This window comes from Chaetodon auriga, chromosome 16 (assembly GCF_051107435.1).
Source record: "Chaetodon auriga isolate fChaAug3 chromosome 16, fChaAug3.hap1, whole genome shotgun sequence".
NCBI lineage: Eukaryota > Metazoa > Chordata > Actinopteri > Chaetodontiformes > Chaetodontidae > Chaetodon > Chaetodon auriga.
Window position 1 is genome coordinate 8,064,702 of NC_135089.1, and position 14,999 is coordinate 8,079,700.

The 14,999-nt window shown below is 39.9% G+C and overlaps 1 protein-coding gene across 1 annotated transcript in view; it reads left to right on the plus strand.

Moving 5' to 3' along the window:
- Nucleotides 1-284: 284 nt before the first annotated feature.
- The window catches only part of LOC143333846 (uncharacterized), a 44,698-nt gene continuing 29,983 nt past the window's right edge, over nt 285-14,999 (plus strand). The window contains 43 exon segments of the mRNA XM_076752209.1: nt 285-342; nt 459-681; nt 934-1,077; nt 1,169-1,325; nt 1,433-1,460; nt 1,549-1,663; nt 1,747-1,839; nt 1,921-1,984; nt 2,096-2,194; nt 2,284-2,387; nt 2,471-2,609; nt 2,708-2,826; nt 2,947-3,096; nt 3,180-3,350; nt 3,438-3,744; nt 4,056-4,129; nt 4,220-4,307; nt 4,405-4,522; nt 4,640-4,763; nt 4,866-5,002; nt 5,239-5,494; nt 5,683-5,925; nt 6,015-6,191; nt 6,369-6,514; nt 6,627-6,717; nt 6,811-7,200; nt 7,338-7,464; nt 7,547-7,665; nt 8,030-8,226; nt 8,307-8,490; nt 8,588-8,753; nt 8,935-9,059; nt 9,185-9,240; nt 9,242-9,300; nt 9,303-9,493; nt 9,576-9,779; nt 9,873-9,998; nt 10,102-10,272; nt 10,393-10,497; nt 10,609-10,704; nt 10,828-10,959; nt 12,963-12,985; nt 14,754-14,964. Coding sequence (XP_076608324.1) covers nt 478-681; nt 934-1,077; nt 1,169-1,325; nt 1,433-1,460; nt 1,549-1,663; nt 1,747-1,839; nt 1,921-1,984; nt 2,096-2,194; nt 2,284-2,387; nt 2,471-2,609; nt 2,708-2,826; nt 2,947-3,096; nt 3,180-3,350; nt 3,438-3,744; nt 4,056-4,129; nt 4,220-4,307; nt 4,405-4,522; nt 4,640-4,763; nt 4,866-5,002; nt 5,239-5,494; nt 5,683-5,925; nt 6,015-6,191; nt 6,369-6,514; nt 6,627-6,717; nt 6,811-7,200; nt 7,338-7,464; nt 7,547-7,665; nt 8,030-8,226; nt 8,307-8,490; nt 8,588-8,753; nt 8,935-9,059; nt 9,185-9,240; nt 9,242-9,300; nt 9,303-9,493; nt 9,576-9,779; nt 9,873-9,998; nt 10,102-10,272; nt 10,393-10,497; nt 10,609-10,704; nt 10,828-10,959; nt 12,963-12,985; nt 14,754-14,964 — 6,030 coding nt within the window. The 5' untranslated portion in view covers nt 285-342; nt 459-477.

Consider the following 14,999-nt stretch of genomic DNA (forward strand, 5'->3'; position numbering starts at 1 on the left):
CATATTGTCCACAATTCTTTCTCAGAGTTACCTTGGTAGTAGCTTTGAGTGGACATTATTCTAAAACAATACATTTAAAAACGTTCCTTCCAAAACACACCCACAGAATTAAATAGTTTGTATCGACATCTAATACACACCCTGTCTCATCACATACATTGTAAATGATCATTAAGAGCAATTCTATGTTTCTTTGGTTGTGAGGGCAGATGAGGGGATGTGAGAGCATTGAACTTTGATGAGTCAAACTGACCCAAACATGTTCATGTTTAATCATTTTTTATAGCATCTTGGGACTGCACCAGAGACTGCACCACTCATTCTCTTTCAGAACAAGCTCAGGTAAAAGATGTTGCTATAAAAAAAAAACCCTGAAATCTCTACCATCTGCTGGATAGAAGACCACCCCTATACCATGTTGATATGTTAACACAATTGTGGATTCTTTATCTTTTCAGTCTCCACTGAAGTGCCACCATGAGTACAGACGCGGAGATGGAGGCCTATGGCCCGGCGGCCATCTACCTCCGGAAGCCAGAGAAGGAGAGGATTGAGGCACAAACTGCTCCTTTTGATGCCAAATCGGCCTTTTTTGTGGTTGATGCTGATGAGATGTATGTTAAGGGTAAACTCACCAAGAGAGAGGGTGGCAAAGCCACAGTTGAAACAGATGGTGGAAAGGTAGGTGATTCATTATTTTACATTTGTCAGCAAAAATACACAGTTGAGTTTCATCTAAGACCCCTTCCAAAAGGAGGAGATAATGTCAACATTTTATTAAAAGGATATCTTGTCAAGCATTAAGTGAGCTATTTGTTTAGCATTGTTTTTTAAATTCAAACTGACACCATGAACAGCAATGGCATCAATCTGATGAACACTTCATTTGAAATGATTTCAAAGTAAACATGTTTTACTGTATTAACTCCACAGACAGTCACTGTAAAAGAGGACGATGTTCATCCCAGGAACCCTCCAAAGTATGACAAAATTGAGGACATGGCCATGATGACCCACCTCAATGAGCCTTGTGTGTTGTATAACCTCAAAGAGCGTTATGCATCATGGATGATCTACGTAAGTTTCCATTTTACTAATTCAATGAGTCTGTACAATGTATATAAGTGTATCCTAATGGTAACTATGTTTATGCTCTCTGCTATTACAGACCTACTCTGGGTTGTTTTGTGTTGTCGTGAATCCATACAAGTGGCTTCCTGTATATGATGCTACATGTGTGGCAGCATACAGAGGCAAGAAGAGGATTGAGGCTCCACCCCACATCTTCTCCATCTCTGACAATGCCTATCAGTTCATGCTCACTGGTAAGACCAATGTTACTAATGTAGAAGTAGAATTCAACTTAAGCAAAAGCTTACCGATGAAGTGCTAAAAATAGAACTCATGTGAGGCATTTATGTTTGGATTTCAGATCGTGAGAACCAGTCTGTCCTGATTACGTGAGTATAAAACAAACTGTTGTGCTAGCGCTTAAGAAACTTTATGCTAATGAAGCAGAATCTTGAAAATGTGTCTCTTATACCCCAGTGGAGAATCCGGTGCCGGAAAGACTGTCAACACCAAGCGTGTCATCCAGTACTTTGCAACAATTGCAGCTATTGGAGCTGGCAAGAAGGCTGAGTCAACACCTGGCAAAATGCAGGTAAGATATGCTATTTAGAATAAAGCTGTCAGAAGAAACGTTTTTAAATGTACAACTTATGTAACCCAATTCTTCTCTTGCAGGGCTCCCTTGAGGACCAGATCGTTGCAGCCAACCCTCTGCTGGAGGCCTATGGTAATGCCAAGACTGTGAGGAATGACAACTCCTCCCGTTTTGTAAGTAATAGAGGAAATATCTTGAGACATTTTTGTTGCTAAATTACAAAAACTGATGTTATCAATGATCTGGCTGTCTAGGGTAAATTCATCAGAATCCACTTTGGCTCTACTGGCAAGCTGGCTTCAGCTGATATTGAGACATGTAAGTTTCAAGTATGGTGTGAGTTAAAAATAAATTTGGTCTCTGAGAAAGTAATACATTATAATGTAATACAGTAATCTCAAAGTTTTCAGTTAAATTTGTTATTCTTAGATCTGCTGGAGAAGTCCCGTGTCACCTTCCAGTTGTCTGCTGAGAGGAGCTACCATATCTTCTATCAGTTGATGACTGGTCACAGACCTGAGCTCCTGGGTATGTGATGATATACATTTGAAAGAGAAATGTAAACAATATCACAAGAAAACATTGAAAAACTCTATATTTCTATTGTCCTCCTCTAGAGGCTCTTCTGATCACCACCAACCCCTATGACTACCCAATGATCAGTCAGGGTGAAATCACTGTCAAAAGCATCAATGATGTGGAGGAGTTTGATGCAACAGATGTAAGACAACTATTTACTTATGCAGCTCCTATAAAGGAGAAAATGTTTCACATACTAATAACGTTGCTTCATTTACATTGCAGAGTGCTATTGACATCTTGGGTTTCACTGCTGAGGAGAAATTGGGCATCTACAAGCTGACTGGAGCTGTGATGCATCATGGTAACATGAAATTCAAGCAGAAGCAACGTGAGGAGCAGGCTGAACCTGATGGCACTGAGGGTAATTGCTAAGACAATACATTCTCATTATGTAAGTTTTCTGGTGTGTAAAATACTAGTTAATATGTATTTCACGCCTCTCGTGTTTCTCTCCACCAGTGGCTGATAAAATCGCCTACCTCCTGGGCCTGAACTCAGCTGATATGCTGAAAGCTCTGTGCTATCCAAGAGTCAAGGTCGGAAATGAGATGGTGACCAAAGGTCAGACCGTGCCACAGGTAAAAAATAAAAATGAAAATGTGATGTTTGAAAAAAAAACAAAATAGGGAGAAAAAAATGCGTTTTGGTATGAAAATATTACTCTTGAGAAATACCCACACTAAAATCCTTATCTCTAGGTCAACAATGCTGTCAGCGCTCTGTGCAAGTCTATCTATGAGAAAATGTTCTTGTGGATGGTCATCCGTATCAATGAGATGCTGGACACAAAACAGCCAAGACAGTTCTTCATTGGAGTGTTGGACATTGCTGGATTTGAGATCTTTGATGTAAGTTGTTGAAAGATATCTGAGCAGTTTCAAATTCAACCTTATTTTGCCATGAAATTATCAACACTTTTCCATAATTACAGTTCAACAGCTTGGAGCAACTCTGCATCAACTTCACCAATGAGAAACTGCAACAGTTCTTCAACCACCACATGTTCGTTCTGGAGCAAGAGGAGTACAAGAAAGAAGGCATTCAGTGGGAGTTCATTGACTTTGGTATGGACTTGGCTGCCTGCATTGAGCTTATCGAGAAGGCAAGTAACCACTCTGGTGGATGTCATATCTTGATTTATGTGAAAATGTTTGCCCCCCCAACATCTAATCTAAAATTTCCCCATCAGCCAATGGGCATCTTCTCCATCCTTGAGGAGGAGTGCATGTTCCCCAAGGCCTCTGACACAACTTTCAAGAACAAGCTGCATGATCAGCATCTTGGCAAGACCAAGGCCTTTGAGAAACCAAAGCCTGGAAAGGGCAAGGCTGAGGCTCACTTCTCTCTGGTTCACTATGCTGGTACAGTGGACTACAATATCACTGGCTGGCTGGACAAGAACAAGGACCCCCTGAATGACTCAGTTGTTCAGCTGTACCAGAAGTCTTCAAACAAACTGCTGGCCTTCCTGTATGCAGCCCATGCTGGAGCTGAGGGTAAGAAATTAGAATGAGTATTCGGAAACTCTGTGTATCCAGAACAGATGTTTCAACCAACTATTTTTTATGATTGAAGATAGCCATGTTATTCTTTCGCTATCTTTATTAGCTATTGGCTGCTGATCAGAAAGCACAGTTTGTGATGTTATGGGAGATGCAGTAAGTTTATTGAGGCAAGTCAGGCCGAGTAGGATGCTCATAACTACTCTGTGGTAATATAGTCATGTGAATTGAAAAAACAAATCCATATTCCACTCCAGTGTTATTTATTCAGTGTCATTGATGAAATTTAATATTTTGCAATCCAGAGGCTTCTGGTGGTGGCAAGAAGGGTGGCAAGAAGAAGGGTGGTTCCTTCCAGACTGTGTCTGCTCTTTTCAGAGTATGTATTTTTTTCATATCTTTGGATAACAATTAAAAACTTGATCTCAAAAAAAGTGATGACCTAATATCTTATGATGCTGATCCACAGGAGAACTTGGGCAAGCTGATGACCAACTTGAGGAGCACTCACCCTCATTTTGTCAGATGCCTGATTCCCAATGAATCAAAGACCCCAGGTAAGGGGTTGTGTGGTTGGCTGACCTAATGTAATGCACTACACCATGAATAACATGGTCATGTAAAGAAATGTTTCAATAAGTGTGCGATTTGCAGGTCTGATGGAGAACTTCTTGGTCATCCACCAACTGCGGTGTAACGGTGTGCTGGAAGGCATCAGAATCTGCAGAAAGGGCTTCCCCAGCAGAATCCTCTACGGTGACTTCAAGCAGAGGTGACTGCAGTTGTCATTATAAGCAAGCCAACCTGATTTTAGTAGAAGTACTGTGATGCTAAACACCAGGAGAAGATGGGAGATACATTTAAGCAACAACACCATATTCTCTTGTAGATACAAAGTATTGAACGCCAGCGTCATCCCTGAGGGACAGTTCATTGACAACAAGAAAGCTTCAGAGAAGCTGCTGGGCTCCATTGATGTGGACCACACTCAGTACAAGTTTGGACACACGAAGGTTCACCCTTGTAGACTACATGGTTTCAGTAGTTGTTCTCTTATGGGCATGTGTGTTTAAGTTTTTTTTTGTTTTTGTTGTTGTTGTCCTGAAACACCACAGGTGTTTTTCAAAGCTGGTCTGTTGGGTACCCTGGAGGAGATGAGAGATGAGAAACTGGCTACACTGGTGACCATGACTCAGGCTCTCTGCAGAGGATATGTCATGAGGAAGGAGTTTGTCAAGATGATGGAGAGGAGGTAGTATTCTCATACTGAACTGTTCTGACCAATAATGTCCAGATATTATATTGTACTCGTCCACAGTTTGTCATGTTAAGATGATGGAGAGGAAGTATGAATTTAAAATAATACACTGAATTGTCATGTCTACACTGATAACATCCATATATCAAAGATTGAGGTTTTATTGATGCAGTAAAAGTTCCACAAAGCAACAAAATCACAAAATGATACTTTCTTTTTATCTTTTATAGAGAATCTATCTATTCCATCCAGTACAACATTCGCTCATTCATGAATGTGAAGAACTGGCCATGGCTGAAACTGTACTTCAAGATCAAGCCTCTTCTGAAGAGTGCTGAGACTGAGAAGGAGCTGCAGCAGATGAAGGAGAACTATGACAAGATGCAATCAGACCTGGCTGCTGCACTGGCTAAGAAGAAGGAACTGGAGGAGAAGATGGTTTCCCTGCTGCAGGAAAAGAATGACCTGCAACTCCAAGTGGCAGCTGTGAGTAGGAAATAAAAGGACACGTAATTCTATGACCTATACACTTCACCGATGGAACACTATTGCTCACATTTTCAGATATCTGGATGAGATAAGAAGTCACATACCTTTAATGTCCTCTAAAACCAGAAAATTTTAAAATCTTGAAAATAACACACTAATTATTGTCTCTTTTAAATGTACGATAGGAAGTTGAGAACCTTTCTGATGCTGAGGAAAGGTGTGAAGGGCTCATCAAGAGCAAGATACAGCTCGAGGCCAAACTCAAAGAGACGACTGAGAGACTGGAGGATGAAGAGGAAATCAATGCTGAGCTAACGGCCAAGAAGAGGAAGCTGGAGGATGAATGCTCTGAGCTGAAGAAAGATATTGATGACTTGGAGCTCACCTTGGCTAAAGTGGAGAAAGAGAAACATGCTACAGAAAACAAGGTTCAAATGATTTTAAACCTACATTCTTTCAAACTTAGACTCCATGCATATAAAGGGAAGAAAATAACAAACCTGTCCCATCATTTTAGGTGAAAAACCTGACAGAGGAGATGGCATCTCAAGATGAGGCCATTGCCAAGTTAACCAAGGAGAAGAAAGCCCTCCAAGAGGCCCATCAGCAAACACTTGATGATCTCCAGGCAGAGGAGGACAAAGTCAACACTCTGACCAAAGCCAAGACAAAGCTGGAACAGCAAGTGGATGATGTGAGAAAACAGTTGTTTTGATAGTGTGTTTCTATTGCCATGTAGCTTATGCTTTAAATGGCCTTCCATGATACAGATTCAAAGCAATATATATTGTGAACATTTCAACATCTCTTGGCACTGATGCTCTGTCTTTTAAATGCCTCAAATCAACTATCATTAACTGTCATGTGATAGCTTGAAGGATCACTGGAGCAAGAGAAGAAGCTCCGCATGGACCTTGAGAGAGCCAAGAGGAAGCTTGAAGGAGACCTGAAACTGGCCCAGGAATCCATTATGGATCTGGAGAATGACAAACAGCAATCTGATGAGAAAATCAAGAAGTAAGTTTTTTGGTTGTTTGAGGTTCAATCAATCGTCTTTTCAGCATTTCAAACATTATACTCCAACATCAGTATAAACTGTGACTTAAACTTTCTTTGTATCCTCATCCAGGAAGGACTTTGAGACCAGCCAGCTCCTCAGCAAGATTGAGGATGAACAGTCTCTTGGTGCTCAGCTTCAGAAGAAGATCAAGGAACTCCAGGTAACATACTGTATTTCATGAGTCATCAAGTCAGTGAATCAGAAACATGTTCAAGTTAATAAGCCTTCCTGATATTACTATCATCAAATCTAGGCTCGTATTGAGGAGCTGGAAGAAGAGATTGAGGCTGAGAGGGCTGCTCGTGCTAAGGTTGAGAAGCAGAGGGCTGACCTCTCCAGGGAGCTCGAGGAGATCAGTGAGAGGCTTGAGGAAGCTGGTGGAGCAACAGCTGCTCAGATTGAGATGAACAAGAAGCGTGAGGCTGAGTTCCAGAAGCTGCGTCGTGATCTTGAAGAGTCAACCCTGCAGCATGAAGCTACCGCATCAGCTCTGCGCAAGAAGCAGGCTGACAGTGTTGCTGAGCTGGGAGAGCAGATCGACAACCTCCAGCGTGTCAAGCAGAAGCTAGAGAAGGAGAAGAGCGAGTACAAGATGGAGATTGATGACCTCTCCAGCAACATGGAGGCTGTTGCAAAAGCTAAGGTGCGTGGGTTGTTTATAAGTGTGCGATTTTCCCTTCATTATGCTCAGAAACATGAGCTGTAAGCAGTAAAACTGGCAGTAGATTTAAGTTTAGAAAATACCCGATAATAAGAATACATATTTTTTGGTGTTTACAGGGCAACTTGGAGAAAATGTGCAGAACTCTTGAGGACCAGCTGAGTGAACTCAAAGCCAAAAATGATGAGAATGTTCGCCAGCTGAATGACATTAATGCACAGAGGGCCCGACTGCAGACAGAGAATGGTGAGTCATCTGTTTTAAAACTAGTCATGGACACCAGTAATGACCATCTTGACAAATAACACTTTTACATTCTGTCATTCAGGTGAGTTTTCTCGCCAGCTTGAGGAGAAGGAAGCTCTGGTTTCCCAGCTCACCAGGGGCAAGCAGGCTTTCACTCAGCAGATTGAGGAATTGAAGAGGCACGTTGAGGAGGAAGTGAAGGTATGACAAGTTTAAATGTTCTGTTATTTCACAGGGCTGAATTGAGTTCTCATTTTCAAATATACTTGTTAAAAAAGCACGTACAATAATACATACGCCAATGGTGCAATAAGATTTTAAAAATCAAAGCTCAATCATCCAGTCCCACAGCAGAAACATCCAAACATATGTATTGGTATTATTGCGAAATGTAATCTTTTCACAGATTTCATTTTTGTCAGATAATAAAATTAAAGATCAACATTTCTATTTGCCAAATAGCAAATATGACTAAATGGACATGTTTCAATTTGAAAAAGTACTTATTTGCATTTTCTTTGCCTGCTTGACCTGTAAATTACTGAATTTTTGTTATGTTCAATAGGCCAAGAACGCCCTGGCCCATTCTGTTCAATCAGCCCGCCATGATTGTGATCTGCTCAGAGAGCAGTTTGAGGAGGAGCAGGAGGCCAAGGCTGAGCTGCAGAGAGGAATGTCCAAGGCCAACAGTGAGGTGGCTCAATGGAGAACCAAATATGAGACTGATGCAATTCAGCGCACTGAGGAGCTGGAGGAGGCCAAGTATATAATCTTTTCTACTTTTTCATGAGTAGGTTTTAATTCAATATTTCACCACTAACAAAAAAAAAACTTCATAACAGGAAAAAGCTTGCCCAGCGTCTTCAGGATGCTGAGGAATCCATTGAGGCTGTGAACTCCAAGTGCGCCTCTTTGGAGAAGACCAAGCAGAGGCTGCAGGGTGAGGTGGAGGACCTCATGATTGATGTGGAGAGAGCTAATGCTCTGGCTGCCAACCTTGACAAGAAGCAGAGGAACTTTGATAAGGTGAGTGGTTTCAGTGGAAAACAAGGCAAGGCTCAACACAAGGTCACGCCAATGACAAAGATAATGGAATATTGCTAATTCGTCTATACAATTCTAGGTCCTGGCAGAATGGAAACAGAAGTATGAGGAGGGCCAGGCTGAGCTGGAAGGAGCTCAGAAGGAGGCTCGCTCTCTCAGCACTGAACTGTTCAAGATGAAGAACTCTTACGAGGAGGCTCTGGATCATCTGGAGACCATGAAGAGAGAGAACAAGAACCTGCAGCGTATGTCAATCTCGCTAAAATTAAGCATGCAACTGACCTTCAAAATGATATTTTATGAACGAATGAATTGAATTAATTAATTCAAACTGTGTTTTTGCACAAACAACATTCACATTTGAGGAGCTACTCATGTCTCTGAATTTGAATTTATCTTTGGGTTGTCTACTCGGAATTCTTTTAGAGGAGATATCAGACCTGACTGAACAGATTGGTGAGACTGGAAAGAGTATCCATGAGCTGGAGAAATCCAAGAAGACTGTGGAGACTGAGAAGGCTGAAATTCAGTCAGCACTGGAGGAAGCTGAGGTAAAAATGTGATTACAATATTGGGCCACTTATAAAATAAAATTCATGGTTAAAATGTAACTATATATTACATTTGATATTAAATCTACAAAAAGTAACTTTTGTTATGTTTGTGAAATTTTAAGGGTACACTGGAGCATGAAGAGGCCAAGATTCTCCGTGTTCAGCTTGAGCTCAACCAGGTCAAAGGTGAGGTTGACAGGAAGCTGGCAGAGAAAGACGAGGAGATGGAGCAGATCAAGAGGAACAGCCAGAGGGTGATTGACTCCATGCAGACCACTCTTGATGCTGAGGTCAGGAGCAGGAATGACGCTCTGAGAGTCAAGAAGAAGATGGAGGGAGACCTGAATGAGATGGAGATTCAGCTGAGCCATGCCAACAGGCAGGCTGCTGAGGCCCAGAAACAACTGAGGAATGTCCAGGGACAGCTCAAGGTGAGTCTTGTGTGATTGCTGAATGATTAAAAAATTGAGACAAAAGAAAGCTAAGACTAATTCTTCATTTTAATGTTGTCAGGATGCCCAACTGCACCTTGATGATGCTGTCAGAGGACAGGAGGACATGAAGGAGCAGGTTGCCATGGTGGAGCGCAGAAACGGCCTGATGCTGGCTGAGATTGAGGAGCTGAGAGCCGCTCTGGAGCAGACAGAGAGAGGACGCAAAGTGGCTGAGCAGGAGTTGGTTGATGCTAGCGAGCGTGTTGGACTGCTTCATTCTCAGGTTTGTTTGTCTTCCTTCACAAAAATTGTATCCCATCAAAGATGTGAGACACATCTATCCACAAAACACTGTCCTATCTTGATCAATATTTAGAACACCAGCCTTATGAACACCAAGAAGAAGCTGGAGTCTGACCTGGTCCAGGTTCAGGGTGAGGTGGATGATGCTGTTCAGGAAGCAAGAAATGCTGAGGATAAAGCCAAAAAAGCTATCACTGATGTGAGCCTTCTTTTTTATGCAAAATGTTACTCAACCAAATACTTCACGCTCAACCATTAATGTCAAGACTTAAAATTCTAATTCAATCTGCCCATCATATCAGGCTGCCATGATGGCTGAGGAACTGAAGAAGGAGCAGGACACCAGTGCTCACCTGGAGAGGATGAAGAAGAACCTGGAGGTCACAGTCAAGGACCTGCAGCACCGTCTGGATGAGGCTGAGAACCTCGCAATGAAGGGTGGCAAGAAGCAGCTCCAGAAACTGGAGTCCAGGGTATGGACTGTATATACTTTAATTGATGATAGTATATGAGTTTGTACTTTCAATGAGATAATAGATTCAATCTTTCTCAGTACTTAAATTTATGATTAATTATTTACCGTCACATTTCAGGTGCGTGAGCTGGAGACGGAAGTTGAAGCAGAGCAGAGACGTGGAGCTGATGCTGTGAAAGGAGTCCGCAAATATGAGAGGAGAGTGAAGGAGCTGACATACCAGGTGATAATATAACTTATTTAATAAAAAACTACAGTACATTCTTAACGTCTTGATTCTCTGAAGTCTTACTCTGAAGAATACTTCATTGGTAACAACTCTTAATTTGTACAGACTGAGGAGGACAAGAAGAATGTGACCAGACTTCAGGATCTGGTGGATAAGCTGCAGCTCAAAGTCAAGTCTTACAAGAGACAGGCTGAGGAGGCTGTAAGTCAAATGTTTTGTGATTTAACATATGGGATAGCTGTACAAATCAGTAATGACATGAACTATAGTAATAACATGGAATATTTAAAAATACAATATACTCTAACTCCAATCCCTTCACAGGAGGAGCAGGCCAACACTCACATGTCCAGGCTGAGAAAGGTCCAGCATGAGCTGGAGGAAGCTCAGGAGCGCGCTGACATTGCTGAGTCTCAGGTCAACAAGCTGAGAGTCAAGAGCCGTGATGCTGGAAAGGTAATAATTAATGTGATTATATTTCACGGAAAATTACTATGTGGGCACTTTAGCTTAATGAGAATGTTTAATTTTAACCATAACCTAAATGTGTGCTTTATACCATTAGTTATTTACTTTGCATAGCTGGAGTAGGGACTGTAATATGGTAAACTCACACATGAAATTTACTTTCATAAACATGTGAGATTCATAGCTTAAATATTTATAATACATGATGAATAATTATATTCTACTCTTTATTTTCAGGCCGAGAGTGCTGAATAAGAGACGACATCCTTCTGAAGCCCTTTGACAGAGTGCATAAAATATGACCTAACTGTTGAATTGTCTTCTTATAATGTCAATAAACAGTGTCTTCATGAATTAATCAAATGTGGGCTGTTTTGTTTCGTCTCATTTCATCTATATGTAAAAGTCATGCAATGTTCAAGTCAGCTAACTTGGCTGGAATGTGTGTGGTTGGTATACACTGCTGATCTGGTAAGCTGGGTGAAGAGCTCTTGCAGATGACCATTGTTTTTGTGATGTCTAGCACCAACATCAAAAATTTTTTTACACACTTGGTAATTGTACCCTACACTAAATCTAAATCCGATACGATGTACCATGGTGAAATATTTATCATAAATTAGTGTGCTAGAAGTGTGACAAGGAAAAGAATCAGCTTGTCTTACATAATTTCTGCCAAAAAATCTGAAATGTCAATGTGATGATAATTATCTTTATGAAAATACAGACGTGCACTTTTGCATTTTATAGCAAAAATACCGGTTGTGCAATCTGTAGCTAATTTCGGAGCAACAGATAGCTTCTTAGTATCTGAACACCTGTACCACCTCATATGAGTTCAATTGCGAAAAACAGATAAAAGCTGTTCTTAAAATGAATAAACCAAGACAATTTGATTGACATTTCCTGGATGGAACCCCCAAAAACATGATGTAGGAAAGTAAATAAAAACAGAGGTATCTGTTTTGGCAAATGAACCCTTTATGTTTACTCTGGACGTCTTTGCCTTCAGAGTCCTCTGCCTACTGACATATGAGGCCAGACTTTTAGATGCCTTTCTATTTTTGATCATGCTGCACTACATTACCCGAAATGAAAATGTGAGCAGTCATCAAATAAATAACACAGGCCCCTTACAAAATCTGATATCTCCCTCAGAGCACATATCATACCCATATTAAGAATGTTAAACATAGAGATTCAAAAGCTGACAAAGTTGTATTTTAATACAACCAGTAAGCAGTTGAAGTGCACAAAAATACTTCTCAGAACATCATTTTTTGGCAGTTTGTATATTGTTGTGTACTGTGATAAAAGTGAATACAGTGAATTCAGGAAATCTGAACTATTTTGAGTCTGAATGTAATCTGTTCACATAAAATTTCATACAGACATATAACTGATATTTTGCGCTGTGTCCTCTATTTACTACAGACTCATCGTAATTGTGTCCCTACAGTAAATTTCAATGCTTACAATGTATGATGGGATACAGCTAACACTGTTGGACAAAATGAAAATAAGCATATAGCAATGAAAGGCATTACAAAAAGTATTTTCTCAAAACTCCATTGTCACACAGGTTAAAACAAGGCTGCTCATCTAAGGTTCTGAAAAGTTGACATTTTGGAGATACATTGTTTTTACCGGACACCCAAAATTTGTAAATCTGCCTACATGTGTGAAGTGTTCTACATTTTTGGTCTTATTTTGACCAAGGGCACAAAAATTTGCTTGGGGAGTTCAAGGAACTTCTCAAGGTTGAACCAGTCTGTACAGTCCATTTTTTCTGTCAGCTACTTTTAAAAGAGAAACTTATGTGATTCACAGTTATTGATATACATATCTCAAATAATTCAAAAGAAATGGTCGGGGTGTTTCTCTGCAAGCGGGTGGAATCCTTAGGGGAGCTCCATTACTATTGTTCTTGTTTTTGTTGTTATTATTATTTCTAGATTTAAGTATTAATATCATTTGTATTATCATTTCAGTGCGATAGTAACAACAGCATCTGGTAAAACACCACAGCATCACACAAGTAGAGCAAGTCAGTCATTTTCCAATTTTGGTTGTGACTTCTGCTTAATCCTCTGCATCGGCTCAGCAGTTTCTCAGCAGTTCTTCCTAACCCAAGAAAAACAACAATGAGCCTAAAGAATTGATTGTATTTAATAAATCCCTGGCAGTGGTTTTACCTTCCCTACACAGACATTGTTGTTTTATTGAAGTACATTTCAGAAATAAAAAGATTGCTTGACAAAATAAATCTCTTTAAACTTGACATATGGTGTTAACATATCTAAATCTCTCCTATAAATATACCCTTCTCTCTATGCCAAATACGAATCACCGCTCCCTCCCTTAGCTGGTTTTATTTTTGACCATGGTAATACCTCGTGATCTGCTGATAAGATGGCAAATAATAAGCCAAGTCCGTGTAAAATATGGAAATGAATGTTCATTCTGGACAGGATCCCAGACTTTAGCATCATAAAATAACTTGCCGGTCAGAACATAAATCAGTCAGTATTTCCATTCCAAAACTAAACAATTTTTATCCCTCACAGCAAAATATTAATGGAGTTTGAAAGAACTTTTTTCTGGTGTTAATTATCTGAGCTGGCAGTCCTTGTTAAATTGAGTTCCCAGGAGATATACAACACTTATCCAGCGTTAATGGAAAGAACATGAGCCTGAATTTTGCATGTCCTGTAACTATATACCAGACATTTTGATGCTTCTCCAAATTTAAAACTCATTACTGGCTGTGATATCAAAATCAACTGGACACAGGCACTTACCATGAGCTGTGTCAAATTACAAGTATTCCTTTTAAAATAATTTAAAAATAATAAATCTACAGTAATAAACACCCCAGAAACAATGCAGTAACTACTGGGCATACAGTGTACATCACTAGTGAACACAGTATTTATGGGTACAGTCAATTCCAAACATAAATCAATCTAATAATGTTTTCAGAAATGATAATAATTTTTAAGATAGTGTCAGTGGCATTCATGTTGTGTTAGAAAACAGGAATTTGAGTTAAATATCAAGAACATAGATATAAATGGAATTTTAAATTGACACTGTACTTGTGTATTTTAGTGCACATCAAGCAAATTTTAATTTAAATCCAATATCCCTAAGTATTTTAAGGATACAATCAATATTGTATTGTATTTGTTATAAAGAACTCCAGCTTTGTAAAATGTTAATTATTTGTGTAGAAAATAAAAGATGCCAATTCATTTGTGCAGGCTTATGCGTTTACACACACAGGACATATCACTATCAAGCAACAAGGTGTCAAGCATTCCTGACCAAATTGAGTATTGCAGTTATGCTGAGGAGGCAGACTCGTTGTATATAAAAACAGCAGCTCTGGACATCTGCTCCAACTGATTGGCATTAAAAGACGGGTGAGTACACACAGCTGTTTCTATAGCATGTCTCTATGATGCTATTGTACTGTATCACTGTTCATTGATGAGCTGCTTCTGTTGCTCATGATTTAAGTACTATGCTTAATGTGGACTATTTAATAGGCTTCGTATGTTAAATTTATTGTTGAAATTTTAGATGAAATTACAAAACTTTACCTTAGTCTGTCTAAAACTTGTTTTCTTCACAAACACAGGATACCAAAGGCATTTCAGTTTGCATCAGCTGAGGTAAATTCCTCAAAATAAGAATAATGGAACTTAGTTAATTTCAGTTTATGTAACAAAACTTATGAGTTATGTTTGGCTCTCTCCAATTTTCAGTGTTCATTAAAGTGCCACCATGAGCACAGACGCGGAGATGGAGCAGTATGGGCCGGCGGCCATCTACCTCCGGAAGCCAGAGAAGGAGAGGATTGAGGCCCAGACTGCTCCATTTGATGCTAAAACTGCCTTTTTTGTGATTGATACTGATGAGATGTATGTCAAGGGTAAACTCACCAAGAGAGAGGGTGGCAAAGCCACAGTTGAAACAGATGGTGGAAAGGTAGGTGTATATATACAATTTGAAATACCATGGTG